A 19,140-nucleotide genomic window follows, 5' to 3' on the forward strand; every position below is an offset into this window, starting at 1 on the left:
CCTATGTCTTGAATGACTAACTGACTGACTGACAGGTTGAATGAATTAATGAATGAATTAATACTTCAGTCTAATAATAGTAAATGTTAATTCACCTCATCAGGTGTGTGTGTACAATATTTGAGAGATTCTATTTTCATGAAATCAGTAAGATTTTAAAAGGATTCGTCAGGTCCCCAAGTTGGTTCCTCCCATTGAGGCTATGCCATTATAAAACTTGTTCAACCCTCTCTATGCCATTTTCTTTCCGCGAGAAATCCCAGTATAAGGCTTTAATCCTGCAAACAGTGTTATGTTAGCTTTACATTTTAAAACGAGATCGGATGGACTCTGAAAAACTAATTTAAAACGTGACCGGATGGCGACCCGACTGAAATATAGCCCCCTTTTTCATCTACTAGTAATTGACATATAATCCTCAGGGAAATTCAATAAGCATTTGTAAGTTTGAGGCAGGATTTCTTTTTTTTTGTCATGCATGCATACCAATACAGCCTACATCCTTTAATTTGTTATATCTCCTCTTTGCTGTAAAATTAAAACAAAGTGGAATTCTAGTCTTGGCAAATTGGCAAAAGCAATATGGAGTTGAAAAGGTGATATTCTGCTCACACTGAACATTTAATCACTGCTTAAAATAAACTAATATACACTGCATGACCAAAAGCATGTGGACACCTGCTTGTCGAACATCTCATTCCAAAATCATAGGCATGAATATGGAGTTGGTGCTATAACAGCCTTTACTCTTCTGGGAAGTCTTTCCACTAGATGTTGGAACATTGCTGTGGGGACTTGCTTCCTTTCAGCCACAAGAATATTAGTAAGGTTGGGCACTGATGTTTGGCGATTAGGCCTGGCTCACTGTTGGCCTTCCAATTCATCCCAAAGGTATTCGATTGGGTTGAGGTCAGGGCTCTGTGCAGGCCAGTCTAGTTCTTCCGCACCAATTTCGACAAACCATTTCTGTATGGACCTTGCTGTGTGCACAGGGAAATTGTCATGCTGAAACAGGAAAGGGCCTTCCCCAAACTGTTGCCACAAAGTTGTCAAGAATGTAATTTATGCTGTAATGTTAAGATTTCCCTTCACTGGAACTAAATAACCATGAAAAGCAACCCCAGACCATTATTCCTCCTCCATCAAACTCTATGCACTATACATTGGTAGGTGTTAATAACATTGTCATAAGGCAATAACAAGGCTGTTTTTTGGCCTTTCAGCCAATCAGCTATTATTTTACCAGGAATACCACAGGAGGACAACCAATCAGAGCCATGGCAGTGGAGAGCTTGCGTTTGTTCCCTCCGCTGTAGGTACCGGCTGCCTTGTTGGAATATTTGACCAGGCCAAGCTTCTGGATGCCCCACTCTGCCACCTAATAACAACACAGAAACCATATAAATATAATTACTAATTATATATTTCTATGACAGTAACCCAATAATCCATGTTGGTGTGGGGTGTCTTGTGCTGCCATTCTGCTCTCACACCCTCCCATCCCTTCCATTCCCCTGGAATGAGACATGCATGGTGGTTGGCATCGCCACAGGACCCTTTTTAAGGCTGATATGCTGCACTGAGGGTTTCTGGGCCACATCACAACCCCAAAAATTGTACTAACCAGCAGGAACTTATCCAGTATTCATCCCCCTAGCGATTTCCCAATCCCTGTCCTGTCCAGGTATCCCCAATGTGCAGGCAGGTTTCCAGTTCAACCATCCAGACATTCATTTACCCTATATTGACATGTTGGTGGACTAATGATGCGGAAATGACACCAGCTCCCCGGGGCTCTCCCTAGAGCCAAAATGGCTGCCACAAAGCACAGCTCAGTGGACCTGACGAACTAGAGACCAGAGAAACGGGGTCCCTTGGCCAAGTGGGGCTGCTGTGAGATCAAAGGCCTGCGCCTGGGCCTGAGTTTGAGGCAACTGACCAGCTGAGGTTTTTTATGTTGTTGTTGCTGAGGGGGCCATTGAGAAACTGGGGGTGGCGGGGCGGCCACACTGCTAGGCATGCTGGTGAATAATGTAAAGGCATTAGCCGTGGCCAGCCTCTCAAACCAGAACCTTATGTATTATACATGTCTTCCACTTCAGAGGTTATTTATTACTTTGACCAAGTGCAGTGTGCTGTCTATGTCTCTTTTATGGAAGGAAGTGCATGTATTGTATGGGGGGGAAGAAACATCTATAACGGCAACGGTATAACCTTAGGAATCAAATGGTGTTGCGTCATACAGGAACAGGAAATGACATTATTTAGGTCAGACAAGGGGAAATGTTACCATGGTGACTTCCTTCTCCGGTACGCCTCGTAGTCTGGCGTAGAACTCCAGATGCTCTCGTCCGGTGAGAAGGTCGTTGAGGGCGTCAAACTGCGGGCAGTAGCCCATGTTCTGGTGAACGTCCCTCATCTCTGTCCGTACGCTGGGAGGAACATCACCACAGAACTTGTATGAAGACACATAATGCCACATAATCAAGATCGTCAACATCATCAACAACAACAAAAACAGCATCATGATCTTCATTATGTTGATGATGATGATAATAAGCGATCCAAATCATGTGGCATCTTCATCATCATCAACATCACCATCCCTATACAGTTGGTATGTGCAGCACAGTATTACATCTACTAACTGTTTCAAACAGTTAAACTATTCAAAAACTCAGCACCTGGGCGATACCTTCATTTAAAAGAGAGAACATTCTTTTTATTTATTTGTTATTTTATTTAACCTTTATTTAACTAGGAAAGTCAGTTAAGAACAAATTATAATTTACAATGGTGACCTACCCCGGCCAAACCCTAACCCGGACGACGCTGCGGCAATTGTGTGTTGCCCTATGGGACTCCCAATCACGGCCGGTTGAGATACATCCTGGAATCGAACCATGGTCTGTAATGACGCCTCTAGCCTTAGACTGCTGTGCCACTCGGGAAGTACAATAAGTATAACTCCATGTATTGTATCTCACAAAGGCTGGGTGAAAAGAAAATGTCCTCATGGCGAAAGGCCCTCATGAAGCAAGTTGTTCTATTACCAGAATAAATATTACAACTTGGTTAAGAAAAAGAAAAACTCTCCGCTTTCTACATGGAGCCAAACATGAGGAACAACATAGCAGTTCAATTTGCATTACGTAGTCTTAGTCCCAGGTGACTTTTTCACAAACAATATCTGTCATGCAAAATGAACGGCGCTTTGGGGCATATCTTTGCATGTCATCTGCAGTCTGAAGGTAGTGGAAAAACATCTAAACTGCTTCCCGCTGTCTACAGACGGTTTTCGTTAATCTGCCTTACACAATATACTGCGTGACAATATTGATGTTGTGAGGGGAAATGGAAAAACGAGCTCTACCAAGCTCTACCCAGCAGTGGGCTGGCAGGAAATAATCGCTTGCGGGATGGAGGTTATTTGTGGCAGGCTTTAGGAATGTAAACAGACAATCAACAAATTTGAGATTTGGGGGTTCGACACAAACTCTTTTATTTGGAGAGAAATTATATTTTCCTCCTAGTTGTTGTTCCCGCGGCTCCGATAATCATTCTCTCATCCTCCTCTCAGTCTTCTCTCATCCAAACAGAGGGCGGGCATACGTCTGTCATTTATTCCCCGTTCTGTCAGTTTTTCTATCCTTGAAGGTTCAAGAGACTGCCTTTGATCACTGCCGGCAACACTCATCAACATTAACATTGTCTTGTTAAGGCAAGGCCCCTCTGTGTTTTGCTTCACCACAAAGTCAATTACCAGTTTTAATAAATGAATAACTACTGTATGTCAACACAACTATGGCGATGCAAACTAGTGGAGACTGCAAGAAACTAGTATTCATCCACCGTTTGCCTCACATCGTTTCCATAGAGATGAGTTCTAGATTCGGAGCTGAGGAAAGGGAGACGTTGTTTCTCTCAAAATGTGTGTGTGGCAGGAGGGGAAAGAAAACAGAAGTGGGATTGAGGGAGAGGGAGCGGGAGCCGGAGCGGGAAAGAGAGGGGGTGTGCAACAGAATGAAATATGTGGGAGATGGAGAGTGGAAGAGAGAGAATGGGGAATGTGCAAGACAGCACGTTGAAAGAATGAACAAGGGACATGAGAGAACACGAGTTCAAACGGACAAGAAAACAGAATGTACAAGAGAGCGAGAGAGAGAGGGAGGGAGAGAGAGAGAGAAAGAGAGGGAGAGAGCGAGAGAGGGGGATGGCAAAACCCAAAGTGAGTGAGAGCAAAAGTTGCTGAGAAAGCGAGTAGGACTTCATCCCAAGTGGCAGCCTATTTCCTACATAGTGAACAGGGCTCATAGGACATAAACAGGGTCCATGGGGCTCTGGTCAAAAGTAGTGCACTATACAGGAAATAGGGTGCCATTTGGGATAGGTTTCGAAAAAGAAGAAGGCGAAGAAAACTCCCTGAGCTCTATCCCTTATAGGGAGCATCGTGGGTGGGTAATTATGATGACTAGCTTGGGGTAGCAGCCGGTGGCAAGTATGTGTGTGTGCATGTGTCCATGTGCGTGCTAACAGCCAGTTAGCTCCTCCTCACCTGTATCTGTTTAGGAAGGCCTCTCCTCCGGAGACGGCGATGTCCCCCGTCAGCATCTTGAAGGTGGTTGTTTTTCCTGCCCCGTTAATCCCTAGCAGTCCAAAGCACTATTGACACACACACACACACACACACACACACACACACACACAGGTGGAACACCATTAACATACCGTAGACAATTAGACAAAGATTGCCAAGATCAAGATGCTCTACTCTGCCTTGACACTTTGTTGAGGTGAAGCCATTGGTTGTAGATAATGGAGTGGGAAACATTTTCCTGACTCTGTGGGAGTAATTGATGGCCAAGTACAGCATACTTATTCGACTCAATAAATGGACTGGGTCATTCAACATGCATGATTGGTACAGACCTTTTGAAACTGTTGACTTAATTGAGAAAATGTTATTGTTTGTGTTGTAGGAACTGTGTGTTGTTAGAAGTATACTTTGCGTCACTGTGTCAATATTATCTTAGCTATCCACACATAGAAGCACAACTAATTGACAGGCATCTATGTACATAATAACACAGTGGCAACATTTAGTGTCTTACATTAGAAACACAACTCAAACTGTCCACACATGAAACACACAAAATTCTAAATACGCAAACACACACACCCTTCTCCCCTGAACCTCCCTCCCCTGAACCTCCCTCCCACCCCACAGCATTCTGAACACTATTCCCTAACCACCGATGTACTACTCCTCCTCCTCCGATCTGACAGAGCTGATACTTCCACTTCCTCCACTTCCTCCTTCAGGGCACTTGGTCAGACAACAGACCTGCTGGTCAGGTCACCTATCCAAGCAACCCACGGAGCAAATATTAGATTTTTGTCATTCATTGATCCATTCTTGTTTGCGACCCCGTCTTGTGAATGTGCGGCGGTAAGGCTAAGCTCGGTTGTAAATAATGCATGAAACACAGTGTGGGGTCCGCGGTGCGCTCTGGTCTGACTCACTATACTCTGCTGGCATTTACATTACGTTTTTGGGTAAACAGGGTGAGGAGAATATGGAACACCACGCCATGCGTGTACGTGTCAGCGATGGAAATTGTGTTGAAATCAAAGAGTTCTGGGATGTGAGTGTGATGGTGTGTGTGTGTGTGTTTGTGTGTGTGTGTTTGTGTGTGTATGACTGTGTGTGTGAGCGAGAGATGGTAGAGAGAGAGAGTAGAGATAGATGGGAAGATGGCGCAGACAGACATGGAATTTCAAATTCTAGCTCCTAAGCAACTTTGCAGTATATATATATATTTTGTGTTATTTCTTACATTATTAGCCCATAATGTTTTTTGCCGGACACTGACGTCTTGCTCCCGGACAAGCTAAACATCTTCTTTGCCTGTTTTTAAGATAACACATTGCCACCGACGCGGCCCGCTCCTGAGGACTGGCTCTCGTTCTTTGTGGCCGATGTGAGTAAAAAATTTAAGTGTGTTCACCCTCGCAAGGCTGCCGGACCAGACGGCATCCCTAGCCGCGTCCTTAGAGCATGTGCAGACCAGCTGACTGGAGTGTTACGGACATATTCCATCTCTTACTATCCCAGTCTGCTGTCCCCTCTTGCTTCAAGATGTCCACCATTGTTCATTATTCTAAAATGTAGAAAATAGTAAAAATAAAGAAAAACCCTGAAATGAGTAGGTGTGTCCAAACTTTTGACTGGTAATGTACATCACTGACAATCTGAAATGGTCCACCCACACAAACAGTATGGTGAAGGAGAAACAGCGCCTTTTCAACCTCAGGAGGCAGAAGAAATTTGGCTTGGCCCCAAAATTTTCAGAAGCACCATTGAGAGCATCCTGTCACGCTGCATCACCGCCTGGTACGGCAACTGCACCGCCCACAACCACAGGGCTCTACAGAGGGTGGTGCGGTCTGCCCAACGCATCACCAGGGGCACACTGCCTGCTCTCTAGGACACCTACAGCACCCGATGTCACAGGAAGGCCAAAAAGATCATCAAGGACATCAACCACCCGAGCGAGCCACTGCCTGTTCAACCCGCTACCATCCAGAAGGCGAGGTCAGTACAGGTGCATCAAAGATGGGACCGAGAGACTAAAAAACAGCTTCTATCTCAAGGCCATCAGACTGTTAAATAGCCATCACTAGCCGAACTCCACACAGTACCCTGTCCTAAACTTAGTCACTGTCACTAGCCGGCTTCCACCCGGTTACTCATCCCTGCAACTCAGAGGCTGCTGCCCTGTGTACATAGACATGGATATTATTTTTTGTTTGAGTGCATGTGTTTCCTTGTTTTGTTTTTTGAGAGAGTGTGTGTTTTTGCGTGTGGCTCACCTCTGCGGCTGGAACACCCAAACACACCCTGTCCACAGCAGGAATGTTCTTCCCTGAGTACACCTGCAAGGAACAGACATGATAATTAATCAGAGGGAGGGAGGGAGGGATACAAGGAACTCTCGACACGGATGCAATAATGTTATATAAACTGGTGTGCGTTCCAAATGGCACCCTTAGCAGTGCACTATACTTTTGACCAGAGCCCAAGCAATGCACTACTATAGTATGTCTGCTGTTCAGTCAGTTTGTGGAGTTCAGTATATTACATCATACTGTATATACAAATATATTAATACAGAACACATGCAACGCTCATCAACTATAATGAACAAAAATATAAACGCAACATGCAAAGTGTTGGTCCCATGTTTCATGAGCTGAAATAAAAAATCCCATAAATGTTCCACATGCAGAAAAAGCTTATTTCTCGCAAATGTTGTTGTCACGTTCTGACCATAGTTCTGTTATTTTATTCTTTGTTTTAGTATGGTCAGCGCGTGAGTTGGGGTGGGCAGTCTGTTTGTTTTTCTAGGTTGGTTTTTGTGTTCGGCCTAGTATGGTTCTCAATCAGAGGCAGGTGTCGTTAGTTGTCTCTGATTGAGAATCATACTTAGGTAGCCTGGGTTTCACTTTTGGTTTGTGGGTGTTTGTTTCCGTGTGAGTGTTTGGGCCACACAGTACTGTTTCGGTTTTGTAAATTCACGTCATTGTTTTGATTCAGTGTTCAGTGCTTTCTTTAATTAAAATCATCATGAACACTTACCACGCCGCGCTTTGGTCTGATCCTTACTCCTCCTCAGATGAAGAGGAGGAAATTCGTTACAGTTGTACACAAATTTGATTACATCCTTGTTAGTGAGCATTTCTCCTTTGCCAAGATTATCCTTCCACCTGACATGTGTGGCATATCAAGAAGCTGATTAAACATCATGATCATTACACAGGTGCACCTTGTGCTGGGGACAATAAAAGGCCACTCTAAAATGTGCAGTTTTGTTACACAACACAATGCCACAGATGTCTCACGTCTTGAGGGAGCGTGCACAGGCCTGCTGACTGGAGGAATGTCCACAAGAGCTATTGCCAGAGAATTGAATGTTAATTTCTCTACCATTAGCCTCCTCTAACATCATTGTAATGAATTGGGCAGTACCTCCAACCGTCCAACCAGCCTCACAACCGTAGACCACGTGTAACCATACCAGCCAAGGATCTCCACATCTAGCTTCTTCACCTGTGGGAATGTCTGAGACCAGCCAACGGGACAGCTGATGACACTGTGAGTTTGCACAACCTAAAGAATTTCTGCAGAAACTGTCAGAAACCTTCTGAGGGAAGCTCATCTGCGTGCTCGTCGTCCTCACTAAGGCCTTGACCTGACTACAGTTCGTAACCTATTTCACAAATCCCGGTTTCAACTGTGCTGGGAAGATGGCAGACTGTGTGTATGGCATCGTGTGGGCGAGCAGTTTGCTGATGTGAAAATTGTGAACAGAGTTCCCCGTGGTGGTGGGGTTATGGTATGGGCAGTTATAAGCTACGGACAACGAACACAATTGCATTTTTATCAATGACAATTTGAATGCACTGAGATACCGTGACGAGATCTTGAGGCCCATTGTCGTGCCATTCTTCCACAGATGCATATCTGTAATCCCAGTCATGTGAAATCCATAGATTAGGGCCTAATGAATGGATTTTAATTGACTTATTTTCTTATGAACTGTAAAATATTTTAAATTGATGCACGTTGCGTTTATATTTTTGATCAGCGTAGTATTTCCTGAGCACCACCTATCATGTCATCCAGTCCATTTTATTTCAACATGCTCTCGCCCCGAACGCAACCAGGTCATGCACACCAGATGATGCCATCAGTGTCTCAGGATGATGTCATAAGAAACAATCAATCAATCAAATGCATTTATAAAGCCCTTCTTACATCAGCTGATGTCACAAAGTGCTGTACAGAAACCCAGCCTAAAACCCCAAACAGCAAGCAAATGCAGGTCTAGAAGCACGGTGGCTAGGAAAAACTCCATAGAAAGGCCGGAAACCTAGGAAGAAACCTAGAGAGGAACCAGGCTATGAGGGCCGGCCAGTCCTCTTCTGGCTGTGCCAATTGGAGACAGAACATGGCCAAGGTGTTCAAATGTTCATAGATGACCAGCAGGGTCAGATGCACTTATCGTCTTTTATCTTTTACAAAACATAGAAAACCGTTGATTTCACATACTGTATGTCGATGTTGGGGTGGTGCTGGAGATGACGAATTTGATGTTGAAAGGGGTGGGATGTCTCTTTAATGCACATAACATAAGACAATGGACAAAGGGGTGAAATAACAGCACTATACTTAATTGTTGGGCATATAGGCATGTCTGAGACTGAGGCTGGGGCTCAGTAATCAATCGACAGTTTGTACAGAGAGTAAAACAGTTTGGTATTCTGTGTAGGATTCGGCTCCCGCCTAGATCTTGTAGCAAACTGCAGATAAGAAGGTGTCTGGAGTCTCACCGCTCCTAGCCTGCAAATTAACTCTCCGTGTGATATTTGAATTTGCATTTAACACAGTTTTTTCATCTTCTTCCCGAGCAAATATCAAATATCACCTGCCAGAGGTGAGGCCCAAGCAGGCTAATCACCTTCCTCCGGCAAGTATAAATTCTCAAGTCGGCATCATCGGCGCTGCTGTTGCGAGTAGCGGCAAAACAAACCGACACTTAGAGAAGCAAAATGGGTTCCGGGAGTACACAAATAACAAATGGTTGACTAAATTAAGCACTTAGCTCATCGAGCAGAAGTTCCACCGCGCAACCACAAAGACAGAGTTTGAAGTGGTTTCAAAGGCAACTTGTAGGAAAAAATAAACAAGTCTCAACAAGGTTCTTGTCAGGTCTGGCAATTTAGATCTCATTCAGACCTTGACAGGAAGGACTGACACATCCCTCCTCTCCTTTGGGGAATATTTCAGGATAATTGTGCCAGTTGTATTTCTGCCCACCTGTTCTCAGGTCTGAATCATACAATCCTTGGGGAGAGCGCCATGGGGCATACTGTAATGACATCACTATGGTCTGTTTATCTGTATGTCTGTCTGCCTGCTTGCCTGTCTGTCCATCCATCTACTGTATCTGTGTGTCTCTAGATTTTCCCTGGCCAGCCGTTTCCTATCCATGTAATGCATTTGCTATGAGTTAGTAGTAAAATGGACATGATGAGTAAATGTAAGTTTAATGTTCACTTCCAGGTCATTACTGCATTGAAATTAGCATACGACTGAGTGCAGGCCACGGTATGTTCAACGCATGTAGAAGCCTTCTCTCTGAAGTCATGAGACACAATTCCATTTATGTTTGTGAGAAGGTACTTCAAGTCTCATGAAGGTGAATGAATATTAGGCCATGAAATACCTACTTACAGCAATGTTTTCTCTTCCTGGTCAGCTTGTCTATTCGGAGCAGTACTAATAGAGCAGAAATTAAGTTACAACCTTTTGGTGCAGTGAAACACTTGGTAAATGATTAATCATTAAGAAATGATTAGGCATCCGTTTTAATTGTACTGTAGTAGCCGACCCTTCCCACTCATTTCTAAAGATACGTCCAAAATGGCACCCTATTCCCTTTATAGTGCACTACCTTTGACCGGCACTACAGGGAATAGTGTGCCATTTGAGACGCAAACAATGCAACCTTGAGAACAAGAGAGCCCCAGTGATGCCAGTTCAACCTTGACAAAAAAACAATGTCTTATTGCCACGATAGTGTGTCAAATGTGAAGCATGTTTGCTTAAAAGCCTGGGGGGCATCCGCTATTATTGGGGACTTGGGACTTGGACATGCTACTCCCCAAGATTTGCAAGTTACTTTGGTGATAGCATGCTGCGCCACAGCTCTTCTACAACGCTAGTAGAGACGGGCGGAAGAAGTAAAGTTCCTATCCTAACAGAGGCAATTAGCGGATAATTCCCTCGTGCCCCGAAAGCTATAATGTCTGTCATGGTGGCGGCAAGGGGGTGGCGGTTAACCGGAGGAGACAACGGTCGATGACCCACACACACCTTCTCATACACAAACGCGCACACACACTTTTGCGTGCACACACACACACATACACACGGTTTAGAGAGAGAGAGAGCAAGGCATCTGTCTCTACTGCCCCAAACAGCTGGAATCACAAAAATGAAACCACATCCCACTGATCAACACTAGTCTACTTTTGAGACCTGAAAACATCTGACAAACTTTGATTTGTGAAATGGTTCCTTTGGGCTGCTCTTGTATTAACATGCTGTTCCATAGTACTTCAGATCCATAGTACTTTACAGTAAACACAGAAAATGTCAAACAAATGACAACATTTACAGAAACAACAATCACATCAATATTTTATTAAAGCGATAGTTAACCCAAATGACAAAATGACAGAAATCTATGTCATGGTACTGTCGTGTCTTTGGCTATGCCGGATTATGTGATATGACTTGCTATTCTATAAAATAATTTCTCTGTAATTAATATCCCCTGATTAAGGTAATCATGTAAATGTAATTAACTAGAGAGTCGGGCACCACAAAATAATATTTATAGAGCTATTATCTTCCGAATAAACTCTTAAAGACCTAGGAATATTTTACATCAATAGTTGTCAATATCAATTACCGTCTTAATTCAGTCTCATCTGAAAGTTGTAAATTCTTTTATCTGTAAGAACCCTGGCTAACAATTTGAATCAGCAATACAAAATTGGGTTTAATTATTTATTTACTAAATACCTAACTAATCACACATACACACAATTAATCATAACTTGATTACAAATTACGTCATAAAGGAAAACGGCTCTAGCAGGCGGAACAGATATGAAAGCTTGTAACACATAGGAAAGGGGGCTGGGTTGAGTGAAAGAGCGGCGACTGAGGAACAAAGGGAAAAAGCTGTGCTATCGTAAATACAGTATCTTATGCATTTTAAATTACCGGCCATTTGGAAAAGGAAAATGCAATAAAGATTTATTCTGAGCTGTGTTTCAGTAGGTTGGTGGTAGCTGGAAGGCCGTGTTGTCCTTTGAAGAATGTCTCAGGTTGTCAATTGGATACGTTGTAGTAACATTGTTGTGTGATAGACGGGATACTCTCTCTGTTCCTTCCTAACCTTTGTTTGCAGCTGCTGTTGCTAACTCAACGGCTAGGAGGTATCACTTCTGTAGTGAATAAGAGTTCAAAAGTTCATACCATTCGCAACCAAAGCTCATGCTGATGTTGGCTTCGTTCTGTAGTTATTATCTGAACCATTCTGACATAGGACCGTCATCCTCATATCCTCGGAACAGGAAGTTGTGTTGTCGTCAAGGCTTTATATAGGAAGGAAGAAAAGGGGTGTGTTTCATAGTTTACAACCTCTGTCTCTTCACGTGGGCGGGCTGAGTGAGCAGCAATATCTTATGAAATCCCACATCTTACATTTTAGAAGCTAAATTCACATTTCATCCCATCACAAATAATTTTATATTCAAACATTTAAATTGAACAACAATTCCATGTGAATCCTATAACTCTGTGTAGACTTTACACTGTAGAGTTTATGTCATCTTATCATTGATGAGAATGTCTCAGATGACAACCGAACTAACATCATATTCATTAAGTACCACCGCATATGTTCAATTGTTCGGATTACCAGAATATAGTTTTTCCCCCCACCTACTGATGTTCCCAGAATCTCTATGTTAACCAAGTTTTTTTTAAAATATAACATCAGTAGGTTAGAGAGAGGAAAAAGGGGGGAAGAGGTATTTATGACTGTCATAAATCTATCCCCCAGGCCAACGTCATGACAGTACAGAAGTTCCAATCATCTTTCAGTGACTTTGTGAAAGATTTGGATATGATGCATGAAAAATGACAATATCAGTACCATGACTTGGATGGGATTTGAGCCACAAATGGTCAAATGTAAGCATTTGAAAACAGTGCCAGGGAACTGAAACCAAAAGCATGGATTGTCAATTTATTTACTTATTTTTTTTTACCTTTATTTAACTAGGCAAGTCAGTTAATAACAAATTCTTATTTTCAATGACAGCCTAGGAACAGTGGGTTAACTGCCTTGTTCAAGGGCAGAACAACAGATTTTTTCCTTGTCAGCTCGGGGATTTGATCTTGCAACCTTTCGGTTACTAGTCCAAAGCTCTAATTCTTGTCCATTTACTGCTATCAGGATAAGGAAACCATTATATAATTGTGTAATTTGGATGAAATATCCCTTTCACAATCAGTATTCTATCAGCGGTAAAATCAAAATGATGCTAGGGTCTTACAGTATGTATCTCCCAAGCATTGAGCCTCACCGCTCAGAACTCACACGTCCTAATACAGATGTAGGATCATAATTTGAGCCAGTTTTCTACAGCAGGAAAATAATCCTGCCGCAACAGGAAGTGTGAATTATTATGTGGATTATAATAAATGAGCATATTTGGAGGGGTTGATAAATGTGTTAGGGCAAATCAAGTCTGAAATTTCAAATTGGAAATAACAAAATTTAGAAGCATTTTAAAATCTCAAATACACTGCAAATTTTCAGCAAAATAAGCAGCAAAATAACCCACAAATTAAGATCCTACATTTGTATGGACACCGTACTCACATGACTCCTATAACATCAAACAGCTGTCATAAAAAAGTTTCTTTCTGCGTTTCTGAGTGACTGGAAGGTCACAGTGACAGCTCGGGCGTACAAATGCTAACTGGCGGACGCGCCGTCAAAACGGACCCCATCAATAATGCCGCCACGGTAACCGCTAACCCTGAGGTTAAATGCTAACCTATGAGGCCTCAACAGTCGTTCTTGGGTGGTAAATGCTTCTTCCTGAGTGAAGGAAGAGGAGGAGGAGGCAGCTGACAGATGATTGATGGGCTGTCAATCGCGAGAGAGACATGTTCAGATTTATGGCGAGACCGAGGCGGTGCAGCGGTCGAGGTGGCGCGCTCATTGATCAATTCGTTATCTCTGCTCTACGGCCGGATTGCACCAGCTGTGATGGGAGGTGATGGGAGCCCACTGGAAGCGCTTCGATGCCTTCTGTGCCAATGCTTTTGGGCGCCATGTATCCCCTCCAACGTAAATCAAATCAAATGTTGAGGCACCTTGAAGAGTCTTGTTGTTGTGTATGTCTTTCTCTGCATGTTTCAGTGTCACTGTCTGTACTACAGTAGCGAAGAGATGCATGACAACAAAACAGATGTGTCTATAATTGAAACATGATAGAAAGATTACTGCACTGTGCTCTTGTGATGCTCATCACTTCTTGGCTGACAAGGGACGAAATAAAGGAAGGTTACCATACATCGATCTAAGATAATTTATCACAGGTTACAGAATGTGAAAGTCAGCTATGAAACGTCAGAGAAGACGAGCAAAGTGTGAGTCAAGAAGACCTTATAAAGTAACTCCTGTTCCCACCTTGTGTGCTGTGGGCGGCAATGCATTATCCGTCCCAACTGTTTTATTCAAAGCTTGAGCGTTAATTACCTTGTGAGTGTAGGTGAGTGTGTCCGTGATAGATTGAGAGGGGGAAAGATGGAGTGCGCGAGCGATTGCGAGAGATGGCGGGGGAGGGTTTGAAGAGACGTCAAGTTTGAACAGATGTCGACGAAGGGCTGTTGCCTTGGCCATGCTTCCTGCCATTACGGGCTCGTGGAAGAAACATCTGGTCTTAGCCAGGGTGTTAATCTGGGCGGTGATTAAGCGGTGCCCATTACCTACTGTAGCATACCAAGCACCACTCGCATACTCACTTCCCAAACCTGCGAGGCGGGGGGGAGGGGGAAGTGTGTTGAGCTGTGCCGCTAAGCCCGACGAGAGAGACCTCATTGGTGTTGCCTCGCAGAAAATCAAACCCTTCCCTTTTTTGCACACTTCTCCCTACAGCGAGAGAGACACAGACCATTTTCAGTATTTTGTACTGTATTTTACAGTGTGTTATGTATGTGATACGTGGGTGGGATATGACAGTGATATATGGTTGTCTCGCCTGGCTAACTTAAGACGAATGCACTAGCTGTTGGTCGCTCTGGATGGATCAATTGTAATGTAAATGTAGTGCTATGTATGTATATTTATGTATATTATGCATTTTATTTGTTGTGCTGTTTCCTGTTTGCACGCCAGGAAGATTTGCTGCTTTCTCGGCAGAAGCTAATCAGGAGTCCTAATAAATACTAAATACATTGTGGAGTGACACCTCGCCAGCCTTCCCCAGCCTTCCGACTCTCTGAGACCTGGATGACATATTTAAGAAGTCACCAGGGACTAACAGCTGGTGTGTTCTTAACTCAGCCCTGATTTGAAGAGGAGTCATGTTCAAATCCCACACATATGGACAGTGGCACATTTTCAGAAATCTCTCTCTTTAACAACCTAGATGGAAGGAGCCCATCCTGTCAAAAGATTCAGTAACATTCAATTAAAGACTTATTAGCAGATCTGAGACGATTTGGTCAAAAGCGATTTGATAAAATGTAGTGCACTACCTAGGGAATAGGGTGCTATTTGTGACACAGCGTATGTCCGCTCACTTTCATCCTTGCCTTGTAATCTAATCAGCAAATGGGTCTTTCCACCAATTTGTTGCCTGTTGAGTAGTGTAACCTGATTTTCCCATCTCAAAAAGTTACATTTGAAAAATATTATGGTAAATGACTACAGTAAGTGCCAAATAAAGTAACATCTTAAATCTGGCATACATCCCCTCGTGACAGAGGGAATGGAAGCTTATCGTGTGCAATAGGGATGTGCAAGCGAATGCAAGCTTCACAAAAAAAAACTTGCTAACCATTTCTAGGCTGTCTATATATGGGTAACAGGTTTGACGTAATTTACTCAACCAGCTCAGTCATCCACCACAAAACACCAGAAAACAGCCAAAAAGAGTAGAGCCATAATAGTCTTCAGAAATGACTTTGTCAAAGCAACAAAATAACTAGGGCTTTACAATGGTGGTGAAATTTTTTTGGTTTAGTGGGTTGAACTCTTCCTAGAAGTGACACAGGGTTGACGAAGGGACATGGCAAAATTAAGAATTTAGAAACTTTAGCAAGCCTTTATTCATATAAAAAAATATTTTGATTGAATTCTCCATGTGGTCTATATTATAGGGCACTTAATTTAATATAACATGCTTTTAAATTTAAATATTAGTGCACAATTTCTACCTAAAATACCAAAAGGGACGCAAAATGCACTCTTTTTGTGGAACGACTAGATTTATTTCAATATGGGGAACCAGGCAAGAGGCATACTGTGACCGATAAGTGACATCACAGTATCAACGTTGAGGGAGGAGGAATCCAATAGAAACAGCTGGGGCGCATTCAGTGAGGTGAAACGTTAAGAACTTCAGATTGTTGCAAATAGAAATGTAATGAATAGAGCTGCCATGATGTCCAATGCTACGTGAAGGGAAATCATATTTGTTCTATAGATTTCTACCTGAAGGTTTGTAAAGTTCAACAGACCCTAGCCCTTGAGGATTGAGGACCTGGGTTATATTCACTAGGAATGAAACAGAAGCACACAGGCTGAAACCCAGAGGGACTACCTGATCTTGTCCAATAAGAAACGCTTGTTTCCGTTGCGCAATGTTTTGCTGCTGCATGCATTAATGAATATAATCTTGTAAGGTGATGTTGCTACCATGAGTGTGGTAATAAACGGTGGTAATGTACCTTAGAGAGATCGCAGATTCTCAACAGGTCATTCTCGGCACCGCCTTCATGGACGCGTGCACGTTCCCGAGCGACATCCACATCTTCGTCCTCCTTGGAGAATGACTTTCCAGAAATCAGTCTGAAGAAGAAAATGCTTAAACCCCACATTCTCACAATCCCTATAGAGCCAACATTATAAATCCCAAATGATGACAACCTAGTAATATATGCTAATGTTTTTCTCTAATGGGAGAATTTGTTTCAATTTCTCACAAAATGCAATTTAGGTAATGGAGATAAGTTACTATGACAACTTCGGTTCATAATTAGGTGAAGCAAAAAGGATGGACACAAAGATATTTCACTAACAATGTTAACAAGATGTCGAATGACGAATATTCATTATTGGGCTAATAAAAAGATAAATGCATAAAATATGTAAATGGTAAACAAGGACTGGGTCTAAACATTTTTGAGAAATCATCTCTGATACTGTATGGAAGCATCTTTCCTTAAATATATTCTTCCTCTATTCTTGCCTGGGTTTGTAGCAGAATTTATACTGGATAAGGAGAGTGATGGTGAACATGACTGCCCCTTGGATGGCCATGGCACACAGGTTCTTCCCCACCATGTCCCAGCTGAGGGGGTCCTGGAAACGGTCTTCCCCTGGGAGAGAGAAAACACACTGTTCTTCATCAAGGGAAAAATATTGTTTTAAACTGCTAACGACCTAATGAAGATCTTTGTGGATCAAAACTTTGTTAACCTCTCTGCGCACCGAAACCGTTAGCGGGATTATATTTGACAACATACGGTGATCGCTACATAAATAGTCATATTAAACATTCAGGTATACAAGTGTCTCACATGGGTCAAAAGCCTAGAATTTTGCTAATCCAACTGTGTTGTCAGATTGAAAAAAGGATTTACTGCGAAAGATTACGATGCGATTATCTAAGAACAAAGCCCCATATTTTAATTTTATTTCAACCAGCACAAGCGTAACAACATCACAAATTGCAATAAAATAAATTGTTTACCTTTGACGTTCTTCCTCTGTTTGCAATCCCAATGCTCATTGTTACACAATGAATGGTCTTTTGTTTGATAAAATCAGTTTTTATAGCCTAACACAAAACATTTTGTGAACCGCTTGTGTCGTGAATTCCGTCTCATTGCATTTTCGACGACACATTCGATGTAAATACACACACAGAACGTGACTTTTCCAGTCATGTTTGGTTTCATTGCAATCAACTGATGGGTCATTTCGCGGGGACGTATTGACTGAAAGAAACCGATTTGAAGACAACAAGTAATGACATCATTGTGCACCAATGATATGACCGCTGTTTTGTTGATTGACTGTATTTTAACCCAAAATCTAGCTAGGTAGATAGCCAATGAGCTGAGGTAAACGGCAATACGTAATGTTTATGTATTGGAAGACCAACCCATGTAGTAAACTCCGGCGTAAAGAGGGTCATTCGCCATTGAAGTTTCATACCGGAAGGAGCCACGCATGTTACGCACAGCATTGTTTTGGTAAAGCGCATCTTCAGCTGTTTATATATCAATCAGTATGGCGACTAAGTCAGGGAAAGCTACATTTAAGTCTAGATATACAGATGTACACACAATTTTTGAAGAAATTGATAGGGAAAGTGAGACAGAGATTGTTGGAGAACGATTAATTTAGCGATTCCCAAATGGAGGAATATTTTTTTAATGGAGAGGACATAATTTTGGACTGGTAAGTTATTTTCATGCAAATGCCGTTGTTTGAAATTAATAATATAAAATATTATTTGTGATTAAATTTTTTTTTAGTAGCAATATATAAAAATGTAATGTAATGAAATGTGAGATGCGTGTGTCTGCCGCCCCACTCCACCCCCACATGAAATAGCCTATTTGAGGCTGTTGAGGGGAGGGCAGGCCCACAATAATGGCCAAAGTGAAATGGAGACAGTAGATACAGCTGGTCTGTTGTAATATAATAAAGACAGTAGATCTAGCTGGTCTATCATAATATAATAGAGACAGTAGACCTAGCTGAAATGTCATAATATAACATAGACAGTAGATCTAGCTGGTCTGTCATAATATAAATGAGACAGTAGATCTAGCAGGTCTATAATAATATATTCAACCTTATGTTCCCTGTACTCTATATATATCTGTTTATTATACCGGTTGATACAGGGCTCATATGTGAAACTATTCTAACTGAACAATTTCTTTCACAGTAACACTGACTCCGAATTGCAGGCCCCAGTGTCAAGGTGTCCATCCCCCACTGAAGCTGGCTCATCCAGCTCCTGCCACAAGTGGTGTTCATCTGCCCAAATTTATTTCTGCAGGCATGGATGTGCCTCAGGGCAAAAGGGCACAGCATGGAGGCGTCGCTGTGTTCTTTGCAAAATGAAGTCCCCCTTCACCTGCACCACATGCTTGGTGACCCTCTGCTTTACAGCAGAAAGAGACTGCTATGGCACCTGGCCTCAGCAGCACAATATTGTGAAGAGGAGGGTCTTCCAAATATTGAA

The 19,140-nt window shown here is 42.5% G+C and overlaps 1 protein-coding gene across 1 annotated transcript in view; it reads right to left on the reverse strand.

Annotated features, from left to right (window-relative positions):
• Positions 1 to 19,140, reverse strand: part of LOC110500599 (phospholipid-transporting ATPase ABCA1) — a 279,746-nt gene that overhangs the window by 32,261 nt on the left and 228,345 nt on the right. Inside the window, exons 40-45 of the mRNA XM_090214665.1 lie at positions 17,128 to 17,257; positions 16,607 to 16,727; positions 6,874 to 6,936; positions 4,556 to 4,662; positions 2,291 to 2,432; positions 1,244 to 1,378 (exon numbers count right to left, since the gene is read on the reverse strand). Of these exons, the coding sequence (XP_090070791.1) occupies positions 1,244 to 1,378; positions 2,291 to 2,432; positions 4,556 to 4,662; positions 6,874 to 6,936; positions 16,607 to 16,727; positions 17,128 to 17,257 (698 nt within the window). The remainder of the gene's footprint in view (positions 1 to 1,243; positions 1,379 to 2,290; positions 2,433 to 4,555; positions 4,663 to 6,873; positions 6,937 to 16,606; positions 16,728 to 17,127; positions 17,258 to 19,140) is intronic.

This window comes from Oncorhynchus mykiss, chromosome 21, assembly GCF_057628025.1.
Source record: "Oncorhynchus mykiss isolate SJ-2025 chromosome 21, ASM5762802v1, whole genome shotgun sequence".
Classification (NCBI taxonomy): Eukaryota; Metazoa; Chordata; class Actinopteri; order Salmoniformes; family Salmonidae; genus Oncorhynchus; species Oncorhynchus mykiss.